Here is a 13,808-nt window from a genome sequence, read left to right on the forward strand (position 1 = left end):
GCATTTTTGCCAGCCCTTGAATCATTTTTGTAGCTCTTTTCTGTGAGGCAAGCTCATACATCCAGCTTTTATAAACCTATGTGTGTCAGCAATTTTTGGTGGTTATTGTAAACAGATGAAGTAAGTCTCCCCTGGATTCAGCAGAGGTGTGGGGGATGGAGGGTGGGATGCAAGGAAGATGGTTGTGGCTTCCCTTCCCCAGGATAGCTGTAGGTCAGTTCAGACTCCAGCATAGTTAAGAGCAGCCTCAAGCTTCAAGGGGACATCTGCCAGTCCGGTCCCTTACCGTCAAACCTGCACCCTATGCTGGGGACTGGAAGGGGGTGGTGTAGGGCTGGCTTTATTCCACCTGGTAATTTCCCTTACACTGGGGGAATACCCAGTTATCTGTTTTGTACAAGTGCTCAGAACTGAACCCATTCTCTTGGCTATAGCCGACAGTCCTAATACAAATAGTGATTGTAATTCACTGGCCTATGCATTTGGCTGTGCTCATAATTAGAAATGGACCCAAGCTGCAAAGTTCAGATCTAGATCCAAGCTTTCTCTAAGGTCCAGAGGGTTCAGGGGTCTAGTGTTTCAGTTTGGGCCCATTTCTGCATATTACTAATTTAATGACAACTAATTGAAAAAAATACAATTTCAGAAACTGAAGCCCAGATCCAGGTGCTCTCCTGCCATTTCCCACCAAGATGCAGTTCAAAGCAGCAAAGGCTGTCATAAATGACTGCTTGGGGCTTCCCATTGTACAAAAGGAATCCCTGGGGTCTCATGCTCAGTGTCATCACCCCAATCCAAGCTCAATTCCCTGCATCTATAACCAACAAACTAATACAATATCCAGACAAAAAAAAACCCACCCCTGTTTTAAAATAACATGACGTAGGTTGTAAAGTCACTCACCTGAAAGTTAGGAAATGCCAGGTTTATGGCTGGCTGTGCAACCTTGAGTCTGCCTCCCTGTGCAGCCATCCTGCACATTGAATGAGGCAGGGGCACTGTAGAAAAAATAGCATGTGATCTTGTAATTAAAGACTATCATAATGTATACACAGAGGGGGATAAATTACACTTGCACAGACAACTCTGTATCCAGCATTGCCTAACTTTTTGAGTACTTGACTTTGCAACCTTTGCAGTGTTCCTTTAATGTAGTTTTTTTGCATGTCATTTCTTAGTGTGTTTTTTTTAAAAACAAAACCAAATTCTATCATGTGCAACTACCCATCATGTCTTCAGCTTTGTCACACAAGCCACCATCACCTGAGCTACAGCACTAATTACATTAGCCATTGTGGGGAACGTGATTTACCTCAACCAGCGAACTCATGTTAAAACTACTACTTGCCTTGTCTACACTAGAATTTTAAAACATGCTTATTAGCACGTGTTAAAAATACACGGTTTTTCCTTGTGAAGACAAGGCCTTAGAGAAGGCAATCTTTAAATGCAACAGTCTGTGCTCAAGAACACACCTCTCAGTGTTAATGATCTGGCTAATTACACCTTGTGTCCCATCTCTGGTTCTTGGAAAAGACAATGGTGAAGAAGGTAGCATACCAACTGCAGAACCAGAGCCAACATTTTAGATCTCCTGCAGTCAGTTGACAGACTTTGCTTCTTGCATGGCTATGGAACTAACAGCAGTGATTGAAGATCAAATGTCCATGCTAATATTATCAGATTTGTTGGCAACAATTAATCACAAGATGCTTCTGACTCACCTAGAGGACCTGGTAGAAGGTTATTAAATGACTTTAAGTTAGTGTTGCTCACTCCTATTCCATAGATCTCAGGACATTGAGATGAGCAAACTCTTGGACATCCCAAGAACCCACCTTTACACAGAGCTCCTTCTTGTCACTTCCTTTATGCAACATTTTTGTGAGATTGGTAGGAGAGACTCTGGGATGTTAGGGATGGCAGTGCTATCAGTACATGGTTGACACCCAACTATATATCTCCTTCTCAATAAAGGTGGACAATATGTCTTCCTGCTGACAGAGTCTGTGAATTAGCAGGAGATCTGAATAAAAAGTACCTGGCTTGAGCCCAATTTAGGATAGATGGAGGTGGAATTGGTTGTGACTGCCATGTGACCTCACCCATTATTGAGAGTTTCTGCTTTCTGTGGGTCAAAGTGCACAATCTCAGGGTACTATTCATAGCCTTTAAGGCCAGAAGGGCCACTGCGATCACCTAGTGTGACCTCTTGTATATCCCAACCCAGAGAACTTCCCCGAAATAATTCCTTTTGAGCTACAGCATATCTTTACAAAATACTATATTGAACTCATCACTCGGGTGCCCAGATAGCAACTTGTGGCTAGATAGTCATCTGTGTCCATCTTTCCAGATACAGGTCTAACCCTGGTGATCCATGGTCTTGTTACCTCCAGGCTAGATCACTTTAACTCGCTGTACCTTGGATTGACCCTGAGGGCCACCTGGAAGCTATAGCTGGTACAGCATGCAGTAGCCTACTTCTTAACTGATACAAACCAACAAGACCATACGCTCCAGTACTTCACATTCTACATTGGCTGCCAGCTCAGTTCTGGACCCAGTTCAAGGTCCTGGTCTTTATCTGTAAGGCCCTAAATAGGCACTGGCACAGCTGTCTCGGAGATGAACTATCTCTTAGCAACCTAGTACATCATCTATGCTCATGGGGAATGCTTTGGCTTTCAGCGCTCAGGTTTCAACTTATAGATGTACAGGCCAATGCATTCATTGCAGAGGTCCTTCAGCGGTCGAACTTGCTAGCACTAGAGATCAGGTTAAGTTTTAATCTTTCCATGCTCAGAGCATGACCCTGGACATATTTACACAAGTGTTTCCCAATTAACCATGTCATAAATTACTCTGGCAAAGCTCCCTTGGAAGCAGAACATTGGGGTCTGAACATTTTAAGAGAGCATAGGGGAGTTCTCCCCATCAGAGGGGATGATGAGGTATCTCTAAATGTTGTGGGACATCCAGATACAATGATGGTCACATTAGAAATGGGTACACAGTTTGTCAGGATTTATCAACCCTTGAGCCAGTGAAAAGCTGTTTTCAAGCTGCTTTCAGGGTAAAGTCAATGGTTGAAGGTGTGTCTTCTAGATCTGTATATCACTAGTTGAAGAAAAATCAGTTTCAACATGGCAACTGAACTTCTGATCGAAACCTGTGCGTGGCTTTATAGCTTAGAGTCTTTCAAGAGCACAATATAAAAAACCCAGGTCGTGGGCGAGAGAGAGATTAGGGTTGGCAATAATGTGCACAACACAGTAAAAGCATCCAGACAAAAACAGCATGTAATTTTCCTTCCATTTGGTGGAATAAATATCTTTTAAAAAAATTAGGTGGAATAAGATAAAATGAATCCTGATGTATCAACCCTGCACGTGTCTAGTGCATTGACTGAATTAAGAAGCGTGCGCTTTATGTACAGTCATACCCCTCATACATATCCATCATATTATACTAGCTAAACAAAACATTTTGGGCCTGATTTTCAGACTGAAAACAGGATTTATGTTCCTATCTCCTTGGGTGCTTTTGAAAACCCCACCCTTAAGCCCTTGGAATACAGCTTGCACCAGCCATCCTAAGGAGAGCGAGGATCATGGGACTGACTGACTGTTTTGGGTTAAACTCATAGGTGTCCTAGCTGCAGTCTAAGGCATTATTGTCTTACCCAACCCTAATTGTTTTCTATTTAGAGGCTCACTTTAAATGAAAAAAGTGTTTTGCTTCCAATGCAACACAGATCATGTGCACTAACTAGAAGGGATTCACTTTTAATTTCCTCTTTGCTCTGTAAACCTTTTTGCATCCTGCATATTCTTTCCAACATAAATACATGCCTCTTCCTGCACATCCACCAAAAAGAGAAAGAAAAAAACAATTTACCCTTTCAGGAACTACATTTCCTGAAATAATTTTAAACAATTAAATATGTCCCAGTAAAGCAGCTGCCTACACTCCTAGTTATGGTAGCCCTTTTACCACCCTTCTGCTTACACTCCTTGGTGAGAGTCACAAACACCAGTCTCAGTTTTCTGAATTTAGTGCTCACAGAAGATAGTTAAATGATGGCGTGAGAAACAGAACATTTCAATTTCCAGTAATAGACACTACATTAATGGGGCAAGGGATAGCTCAGTGGTTTGAGCATTGGCCTGCTAAACCCAGGGTTGTGAGTTCAATCCTTGAGGAGGCTGTGACAGGTTGGATCACAAAAACCCCCTTGGGAGCTGCCAACCGATGTGCCAAGACTATTTCTATCCTTGTTTTCCCTGCCAGCTCAGCACCCTGTCTTGCTGAGCCAGACACTCTTGTCTACTTCAAGAAAGACCCAAAGTCTGAATTTACCTGCCCCAAAGTTGCAGATTTACCTGAAAACAGCTCACAGAAGTGTGCTTGTCTTTAGCACCCAGATGCCCAACTCCCAATGGGGTCTAAACCCAAATAAATCCATTTTACCCTGTATAGAGCTTATACAGGGTAAACTCATAAATTGTTCGCCCTCTATAACACTGATAGAGAGAGATGCACAGCTGTTCTCTCCCCCAGGTATTAATACACACTCTGAGTTAACTAATAAGTAAAAAGTGCTTTTATTAAATACAGAAAGTAGGATTTAAGTGGTTTCAGGAAGTAACAGACAGAACAAAGTAATTTACCAAGCAAAATAAAATAAAATGCACAAATCTATGTCTAATCAAACTAGATACAGATAGGATCCTCACCAGTTCCAGAATGCTCCCTTTTACAGGCTAATCTCCTTTTAGCCTGGGTCCAGCAATCACACACACACCCTGTAGTTACTGTCCTTTGTTCCAGTTTCCTTTAAGTATCCTGGGTGGGGGGGTGGAGAGGCTCCTTCTTTAGCCAGCTGAAGACACCATGGAGGGGTCTCCCAGGGATTTAAATAGACTCTCTCTTGTGGGTGGAGACCCCCCTCCTCACCCTGTGTAGAATCCAGTCACAAAATGGAGATTTGGAATCACATGGGCAAGTCACCTGCCCATGCATGACTCAGGACTTGCAGGGAGCAGCCATTACCCACATGCTACCTTGAATGTCCTCAGGTAGACTTCTTATGTGGATTGGAGTCTTCCAAGCTCTTTTGTCTATTAAATGCTTCCTGATTGAGCACATTCGTCTCCCAAGGAGTGACCAAATGTTTTAACTAAGGCTACTTAGAAATCAAGCAATTATACAGCCAATGTTCATAACTTTGAGCACACAAACGGTGCCTACATACAACTAGGATGAACATAACCTTTACATAGATATGTTACATGACATATGCAGCAAAACCCTATTCCAGTTATATCATACATACATTTATGAGCACCCCCACCCCATAAAGCCTTATGGAGTATACTGTCACAGAGGCCACTTAGGGATCTGGGGCAAAAATTGGTCCTGCTAGTGAAGGCAGGGGGCTGGACTCGATGACCTTTCGGGGTCCCTTCCAGTTCTAGGAGATTGGTATATCTCCTATTATTACCTATTACCTTAGCCTCATATAGAGCTTTACATTTACACTTTCAAATTAATCCTCTCAAAAACTCCCTGTCAAAATTCACAAAGTCCTATCATCACCTCTTTTAACCCTGTGATGAATACAAATCACTACAGTGAGGCCTGACTTCAAACCCACTGAGATCATCAGAAAGAGTCCTGTTGACTTTGGATTAACCTCTTGGGTAGCCCGGTGGCTACCTGTGACTATTGGCACCACTGTGACTACAAACTTAGGCAAATGCAGGTTCCCGCAATTCAAGATAAATTGGAGAGGGTTCAGAGAGAAGGCATGAGAATGATTAAAGGATTAGAAAACATCCCTTATACTGATAGACTCAAAGAGCTCAATCTTAACAAAGAGAAGATTAAGGAGTGGCTTGATCACAGCCTATAAGTGTCTACATGAGGAACAGATATTTAATAATGGGTTCTTCAATCTAGCAGAGAAAGGTACAGAGGTGAAAGTAAGCCAGTACAATCCGGTACGGCGTACCGGCAAGAGCCAGTACGCCGTGCTGGACTGCATCGACTTCCACGGCGGGGACTGAAAGGGCTCTGGGCTGCCCGCGGCTGAGATTTAAAGGGCTCAGAGCAACCCGCGGCTGTGGGTAGCCCAGAGCCCTTTAAATCCCGGCCGCGGCTCCGGTGGCTGGGCTGGGGCCGGGATTTAAAGGGCTCCGGGCTTCCCTCAGCGGCAGGAGCTCTGGGCCCTTTAAATCCCTGCCCCAGCCCCGCAAAGCTCGGGGTTCCCCCTGGCGGCCAGAGCCCCGGGCCCTTTAATTTGCCTCTGAGCCCCGGGGGGGGCTCCCAGCCACCTCTGCAGCTGGGAGCCCCTGGTTGATTTAAAGGCTCTGGGTCTCCCAGCCACAGCTGGTTCCCCAGGGCCTTTAAATCTTGAGAGACCACGCCTCTTCCGGATGAGGCCACGCCCCCTCCGGACTCCGGCAGTACCGGTAAGTCCTGTAAGTTACTTTCACCCCTGGAAAAGTATAACATGATCCAATGGCTGGAAATCAAAGCTAGACACATGTAGACTGGCAATAAGGCGTACATTTTTAGCAGTGAGTAATTAACCATTGGAACAATTTACCAAGGGTCCTGGTGGAGTCTCCATCACTGATAATTTTAAAATCAAGATTAGGTGTTTTTCTAAAAGATCTGGTCTAAGAATTGTTTTGGGGCTGTTCTCTGGCCTGTGTTATACAGCAGGTTAGATTAGATGATTGAAATGGTCCTTTCTGGCCTTGGAATCTATGAAAACTGTCTTGACTGTTACCTTGCCCTCCCCACATCATTCTTCTCCCCACCACATCTGTATGTTCATCCCAACATTCCATATTGCCAGAATCCAAGCGTGTGAGCTAGCTTGTGCAGGGACTGCCTTTGTGCTACCCGGCTGTACAATGCCTAGCACAACAATGGGTCCATAGGCACTAGTGCAATAAATCAATAACAACAATCTGAGTCAGGTAGGTCTGTATAATTATCCCCATTTTACAGCTAGGGAAACTGATATACAAAATGTAAGTGACTTGCCCAAAGTATTTGAGTGTGGAATATGAGAGCTAGGAATATTAGGACCCATGAATTCCCTGATTCCCATTACTGTGTTCCACACATTGAATGATACCGCTTCTTTGACCAGAAGGGAATTATATTTTATGTTGCACCTTTCATCCGGATGCCTCCCAACATTCAATGGGATATTATGTAGTTTTACATAGGGTATAATTTAGGATTAGATAACATGAGCTCTTTGCATGGCAATCTCCTGTGAAAGAACACTGAAGGTTATTTTTATAACAGATACCCAGATTTATTTAGTAGCTGTAGTTACAAGAACATTTATTCAAATTTCTGTCTGAGAAATACAGTTGAAGGGTGTTTTAAAAAGCAGTGTAGGGTTTGAATGCACTTTTATTTTACAATCAGAAGCAAAGAAAATGGTCTGCCTCTAGCCTTAGTCAGAATGCTAGGAACACTTCGGTTTGGAATGTTTTGACCGACTCTCCCACTCACTTTATTCCCGTAGCGTATTTGGATAATAAATATATTAGAAGCCTGGCAAATGCAGAGCTTAAGGATTCATGAATCGACAGCAAAGCCTGCAGCTTTCCCATTTATTGATTCCTACAACATTGTTCATGTTGTGGACTCTGCATCCAATTTCAATATCGATGAGGGCAGAGTTAGCTGTCAAGAAGGGCCACAGCATCTTCCCCACGCTCCACAGTGTGGCTTTTTCCAAAGATATTTTTGGTTTGTTTTTAGGTGGGTTTTTCCTTCCCCCTCCCCCACCGGTTTTCGTGCTGATTCCTGGAGGGCTCCTGGCAGTTAATATGAGCTGTGGACCTGAATGCTGCAAGGGAAATGTGAGAACGACAAAGCGGATATTGTCAGGCTCTCTGCACTAAGCACCCAGCCTTTCAATCCCATTCAACACACAGTGGGCCAGATTCTCTACCTGTTAAGCCTGCTTTGTGCCACTGACAGCATTAAAGCTGGTTTAACTAGACAACTGAGGAACCCCATTGTCTAGGGGAATCCTCGAGTGTAGAGCCACCATAGAGGTTCTTATGCCGCCCGGGGGCATACCCAGGGAAAAGGGAGTGAGGCCAGGTCATGTCTACATCCTGATGATCCTTGGCCGCTGGAACCCTTAGAGCTGTGGCAGCTGCAGCAATGTTGCGGCCACATACTGCCCAACACAGAAGGTGCTGAGAAGAGACCTAAAAAGCATCCTTATGCCTGGGAAAGGGACCTCAAAGAAGGGGTTTTGCTTTCACTAGAAAGCCAGAGAGAGCAGAGTTACGGGACGGTGGCAGAGGAGAGGAAGCAGCCTCCGGGGAGGGAGGAAAAGCAAGGAGAACTGGCAGCCAGGCCTAGCACCTGCTTCATTGTCTAGAGCCCAGAGTTGGAGCTTGGAGAAGAGGGAAGGTGTGAGCTCTTTTCTGACTGATGACCCCCGGATCCATGCCCTGGAGAGGGGTGAAGATTGACAGACCCCCAGGGGCGGGCTGGTGACCCAGAGAAAAGCCTGGGTGATAGTTTGTGACTTTTGTTTACTCCAGTGATAGGTGGAGTTTTTGGTGTGGTGAAAGAGCTAAACTACCCAGCTAGCTGGCAAGGGGCAATGGAGTTGGAGGCATTGTCAGAAGCCAGTGGGGAAGGTCAGCAGCGGGCATTGATTACTGAGGCAAGCAGATGGTCTGCATGTCCATACCGGACATATCACATACAGCAGCTGTGGGCAACAGGCTGTACGGGCCTAGGTACTCCTGATTCAACAGCTTACTCAGATGCAGAGGAAGAGAGGTATTTCGGGTTGCCAGTGTTGGTTGGACGCATTCCTGGAGGTTTCATCACATGGCAATCTTCCTGGAGAGTCCAGGACAGTCCTGGAGGATTGGCAACCCAAGAGGTATTCTGTAGGGTTGAAGGCAGGGGAGTTATACCAGGGTAAAACAACGTGAGTGAGATCACAATCAGGCACTTTGTGTCCCATTCTCGGGCAAGTGAACTTTCCAGTGAAAGGTCTGGTGTAAAGCTTTGCCTTTTTCTAAAGGAAAATTGAGACACCAGTGAACATAATTTATGTTTGTGTCATATCGTTTATGCAAACCTGTCTCAGGGCACTGAGTGCAGCATTTGCATTCAAATGCAAGTAAACCATCTAGATTACAATATCTCCCACAGGTCGGACCTCTGCGTAAGGCAGGGCATTAGGTGAAGAGGAATACAACAGGCAATTTCAGGGAGAATAACTGAGCTCAGGGAAACTGATCAGGGAAATTTGCTCGTTTGGTTAAAACTAGCATTAGGAGTCTGAAATACACTGGCAGACTCTAGTACCCTGCACAGGGATACGTCTTTGCTTCCTGTTATCAGGTGCTTGAGCCCTGCTGGAACATGCTGTGGAATTACTGCAGAGTCATGCCAGCCGGTGCATTCAGTTAGTTTCTGCCAGGATACAAAGGAGGGTTGGAGCCTCTCCCATGAGCAGAGAGAGATCTACAGGAAAAATCCTAGAAACAAACAAGCCTGGGGAACAAAAGGCTTTGGTGCATAGTTGACCGTTGTTACTGACTTACAATATAATCAAACTGTAGGAAGGGGATATGTTTTAACATGTGTGTGTGTGTGTCTCAGAACCAGATGGGAGCAGTGTCATGGGACAGAGAAAAGGAATTAAAACCATAAGGATCAAGCCATAAGAATGGACTTCCCTTCAGGTCTCAGCTCGAGGTACAACAGACTTTCCCTTTTCGACCTCGGGTCTCTGTCCTGGTAGGAAGGATTAGGCCAGGAGAAGCACCTGTGATCTCTGCTGTGGTGGGGGAAAATCAGCCTGTGAGACGGCCTCTCTCCAGTGGCTTTATTACAGCAGGGTTTGGTGGCCCATACTCCTGTGAAGTTACTTTAAATCCTAATCCTGTCTGTGATGTCATACATAGTTTCTGTGGAGAGGGTTATGATGTCACAACCAGAGTGCGACTTCATGTGAGAAACAATCAGCACGAGTAGATAAGAACCTAAGCAACAAAGATCTGCTTTTCATGCAAACATTTTTAGTAAGAAAAAACAGGGGCTGAGAAATCTTATGAAGGCCTCAGGGATCAAGGAATGCAAAAAACATACAAAAGTGGTGTCTGCCTGGAGTGTTTTTCAATGTTTCCCATAAACCTGACCCTTTAACACTGGGAGTAAGACTGCAGAAATGAAGCCACTCCTGACAAGGAATCCATCACCTATACTACCATATCAATCACATAAGAGCAGAACTACACAGGGAAAGCTGTCACAAAAAGCTCTTTGAACTAGAGTCATCAAGATCTATTGCCAGATACAAAAAAGTCACTTTTGTAATGTCTCACGCAGCAAAGCAGAAGTGATGAAAGAGTAAAAGTTGACAAAGCAGAAGTGATAATATCTATTGAGAGGAAGGAAGGAATTAATTCAATCATTTTTTGTTGTTAAAATGGGGATGAATATATGACCACTGTAAGAACTGGGGCTTGCATAGTTTTCTCTCAATGTTTAATGTCAAGAAAACTTTAATGCTAGCAACATTTTCACCAGCAGCAGAACATACTGAGTACAATGCTGTTGCTGGGAATTAGTGTATTTTCAGACCAAACAGAAAATTTTCCACACTTGGGTCTTTCGGACATCTTGTGGAAGTACTGCAGAGTGCACTTGGTTAATACGTGCAAAGCTGCATGAAGCTGTAAAGCCACCTGGTTGAGTACAGTCTTTTTGTTCTGTGCCTGTACCGCGACTTGCACAGTGGGGTCCTGGTCCGTGTCTAGGGGTGCTAGCTGCTGCCATAATGCAAAAAAGAATAAACAAAAGGGTGTTTTTGTAGATCACTGATTAGCAAGTGAGTCGGTCAAATCAAGGCAAAATTATGAAACTGCCCCAGCAAAGTCAGTGAACGACACGTTATTTATTTAATGTAAATCTCGGTTGTCTCTCAACCCCCCTGGACCCTGCTGTCTCTTGTGCCCCCATCATATTCTTTTGGCTCCCACATTTGGTGGCTTCTCTCAGCACTGCATTCGTTCCTCAGCTCAGCGTTGCTGTTTCTCAATAACCCCTCCACCGTGTGATTGGCCGGATCTTCACCCCCACCCCGTTGCCTCACTCCCTGCCTCTCTCCCTGAACCAGGGTCAGAGTGGGAAGAAAAATAATTAGAAAAGCTTCTGAAAGGCAGCAGCATGAGCCTGGCCTAGTGGGCAGATCACAAGGGGAATGAGGGAAAGCAAGGCCTGCACACAATTTGATCTAATCAGACTTCCCAGTTAATGGATCTCCTTTCCCTTCCTCCTTTTTCTCTCCAATTTTCAAATGTTATTTCCTTTCATTTTCTGTTTCAGTGTCTGCAGTCCTCCAACAGTCGCCAGCGCAAAACGCATCCCAGAATGCCGTCTGTTTCTCGGCCACTTCAGAGGAGCAAGAGGGAGATGCAACTTCAGGCACTAACTGTAAAAATCTAAAGGGAAACTTTGAAAGAGTCTCAAAGTATGTTATACACGATCACCCTGTCCTGCTCCTTTGAGATAGCCACGCGTGGCCTCCTAGGGTGCAGAAGGATTTGGCTGCCTGACATGTGAGCCAATGCTTCGGAGAGCTAAACGAATGTACGTTTCACGGGAATGCCATAAATACCGAAGGGAGAACACTGGGTGAACACTAATGAAGTACCAGCATGTGAATGGGAGCACAACAAAACACTGGTTTGGCACACACAGGCTGCCTGAGCAGAACACCAATTTACTTTTGATTTTTTTCTCTTCCTCGAACCGAAGCTGGACGCACTAGCTCAACCCACATACAGCGTGACAGATGGCACCGCACAACTGTTGTAAATTTCCCTTCAGTGTCACAGGTTGTATCACAGAACACAGTCACTCTCTCTGGCACAAAACATTTTGCAAGATACCAGCCTGCAGCTGAATTCCCGTCTCCTGCCTCCAGGTTCCACCCATTCTCAGCCTCTCGTTTCCCTGGCGTCCAGCTACATTGTCCCTTTGTGCTCCAGAGTGGCGTTATTATTATCGATGGTTTGCGCTGCCATGGCATCCAGGAGCCCTAGTCATGGAGCAGGCCACCATTGTGCTAGGTGCTGTACAAATACAGACCAAAAAGTCCCTGCCCCAAAGAGCTGACAATCCAAGTATAAGACAAGAGATTGGAACAGACACGCGGGGCCATACAAGGAAGCAGTGCGACCACATTGGGCAGCATGATCGGCACTAGTCTCAGCAAGCCAGCAGCCTAACCACTGTTGAGTTTTCTTTGTAGGCATCAGGGCAAAGGACAGTTATAAGGAGGATTCTGAAGAACAATGAAGTGGCTTGGGGGATGTTCGCAGGGAGATCCTCCCCAGTGTGATGGGCACTGCTACTTCCAAGGGGCGGAAGCCGAAGGAGGCTGTAGCTTCAGGATTATTTTGTTTTAAAAAAGGTAGGGTGGGTAGGGAGCTCGTATCTGGCAAGACGGCACTGCAGGCACAGAACAAAACCAAGAAAGGACATTACCCCTTTTTTCTGGGCAGATGGCAAACCTATACTCATGAAGCAAGTCACTAGTGCTGTAGCCCTGCCATCCTGAGTGCCCACGTATGTCACCCGTGCAATGCAAATGAACTTGTCGATTGGCCGCGCGTTGGGTTCTAGTATTTTGGGCCTCAGTGTACATTTCCACCAGTGTTCTGTGCATGGCAGAGAATATTCCTCTGTGTACATTCCAGAATGTAATGCCATTGTGACAAGTATATGTACAAGTCTCTACGCATACACTCATAAGCACAACATATGTAAGAGCACTTTAGAACCCAACATGAACCACGACCTCTCATCACAGCCACTCAATTTCCTGGAATAATCCTTGGAAAGCAGATAGTGCCCAGAAGATTAAGGGCCCAATTCACCACTTGGTTACATACGTTTTACATCAGGGTGACTGCACTATCTTCATCTGAGTCGGCCCAGCATAAAACTGGTGTAACAGGGTGGTGAATCGGGTCCTAACTATTAGAGGAATCACGCGCCTGCTGTTACCGGAAAACCTGGCAGGAGAGATGCATCTTACATGTCTCCCTGAGGTTCAGACAGATGTCTTTCTGGTGGGATCAAATTCCAGGGGTGAGTGAGCTCCGCGCCCAGAAGCACCCTTTCCCCTAGGCTCCTGTGAGCTGGCAAAAGTGGTCCCTCACCATGTAGTTCTCAAGGGGGCAGTGGTTTCTGAGGTAGCTGGGGCCCTGATCAACTGGAGCTTTGTGGTTGTTGTGTTGATGTATCTTCTCTCTGTGTATGTTGGGGATCATAGAATCATAGAACTGGAAGGGACCTCGAGGGGTCATCTAGTCCAGTCCTCTGCACTCATGGCAGGACTAATAATCTAGACCATCCCTGACAGGTGTTTGTCCAACATGCTCTTAAAAATCTCCAATGATGGAGATTCCACAACCTCTCTAGGCAATTTATTCCAGTGCTTAACCACTCTGACAGTTAGGAAGTTTTTCCTAATGTCCAGCCTAAACCTCCCTGGCTGCAATTTAAGCCCATTGCTTCTTGTCCTATCCTCAGAGGTTAAGAAAAACAATTTTTCTTCCTCCTCCTTGTAACAATCTTTTACATACTTGAAAAGTTATCATGTCCCCTCTCAGTCTCCTCTTTTCCAGACTAAACAAAGCCAATTTTTTCAATCTTCCCCCATCATGTTTTCTAGACCTTCAATCATTTTTGTTGCTCTTCCCTGGACTCTCTTCAATTAGTCCACA

General features: G+C 45.2%; 1 protein-coding gene and 1 long non-coding RNA gene across 3 annotated transcripts in view; one reads left to right on the top strand and one right to left on the bottom strand.

Moving 5' to 3' along the window:
• Positions 1–7,711: 7,711 nt before the first annotated feature.
• Positions 7,712–12,697, bottom strand: LOC120405157. Its single transcript, XR_005598408.1, has 3 exons — positions 12,565–12,697; positions 8,819–8,949; positions 7,712–7,882 (listed from the first exon to the last, which is right to left on the bottom strand). It is a non-coding gene; the product is annotated as an uncharacterized LOC120405157 (long non-coding RNA).
• A 150-nt stretch (positions 12,698–12,847) lies between these two features.
• The window catches only part of ATL1 (atlastin GTPase 1), a 52,082-nt gene continuing 51,121 nt past the window's right edge, over positions 12,848–13,808 (top strand). For both annotated transcript variants that reach the window (XM_039538638.1, XM_039538639.1), the window contains exon 1: positions 12,848–13,170. In XM_039538638.1, coding sequence (XP_039394572.1) covers positions 13,107–13,170 — 64 coding nt within the window. In that variant the 5' untranslated portion in view covers positions 12,848–13,106. The remainder of the gene's footprint in view (positions 13,171–13,808) is intronic.

Source organism: Mauremys reevesii, linkage group 4, assembly GCF_016161935.1.
Source record: "Mauremys reevesii isolate NIE-2019 linkage group 4, ASM1616193v1, whole genome shotgun sequence".
In the NCBI taxonomy this organism is placed as follows: Eukaryota; Metazoa; Chordata; order Testudines; family Geoemydidae; genus Mauremys; species Mauremys reevesii.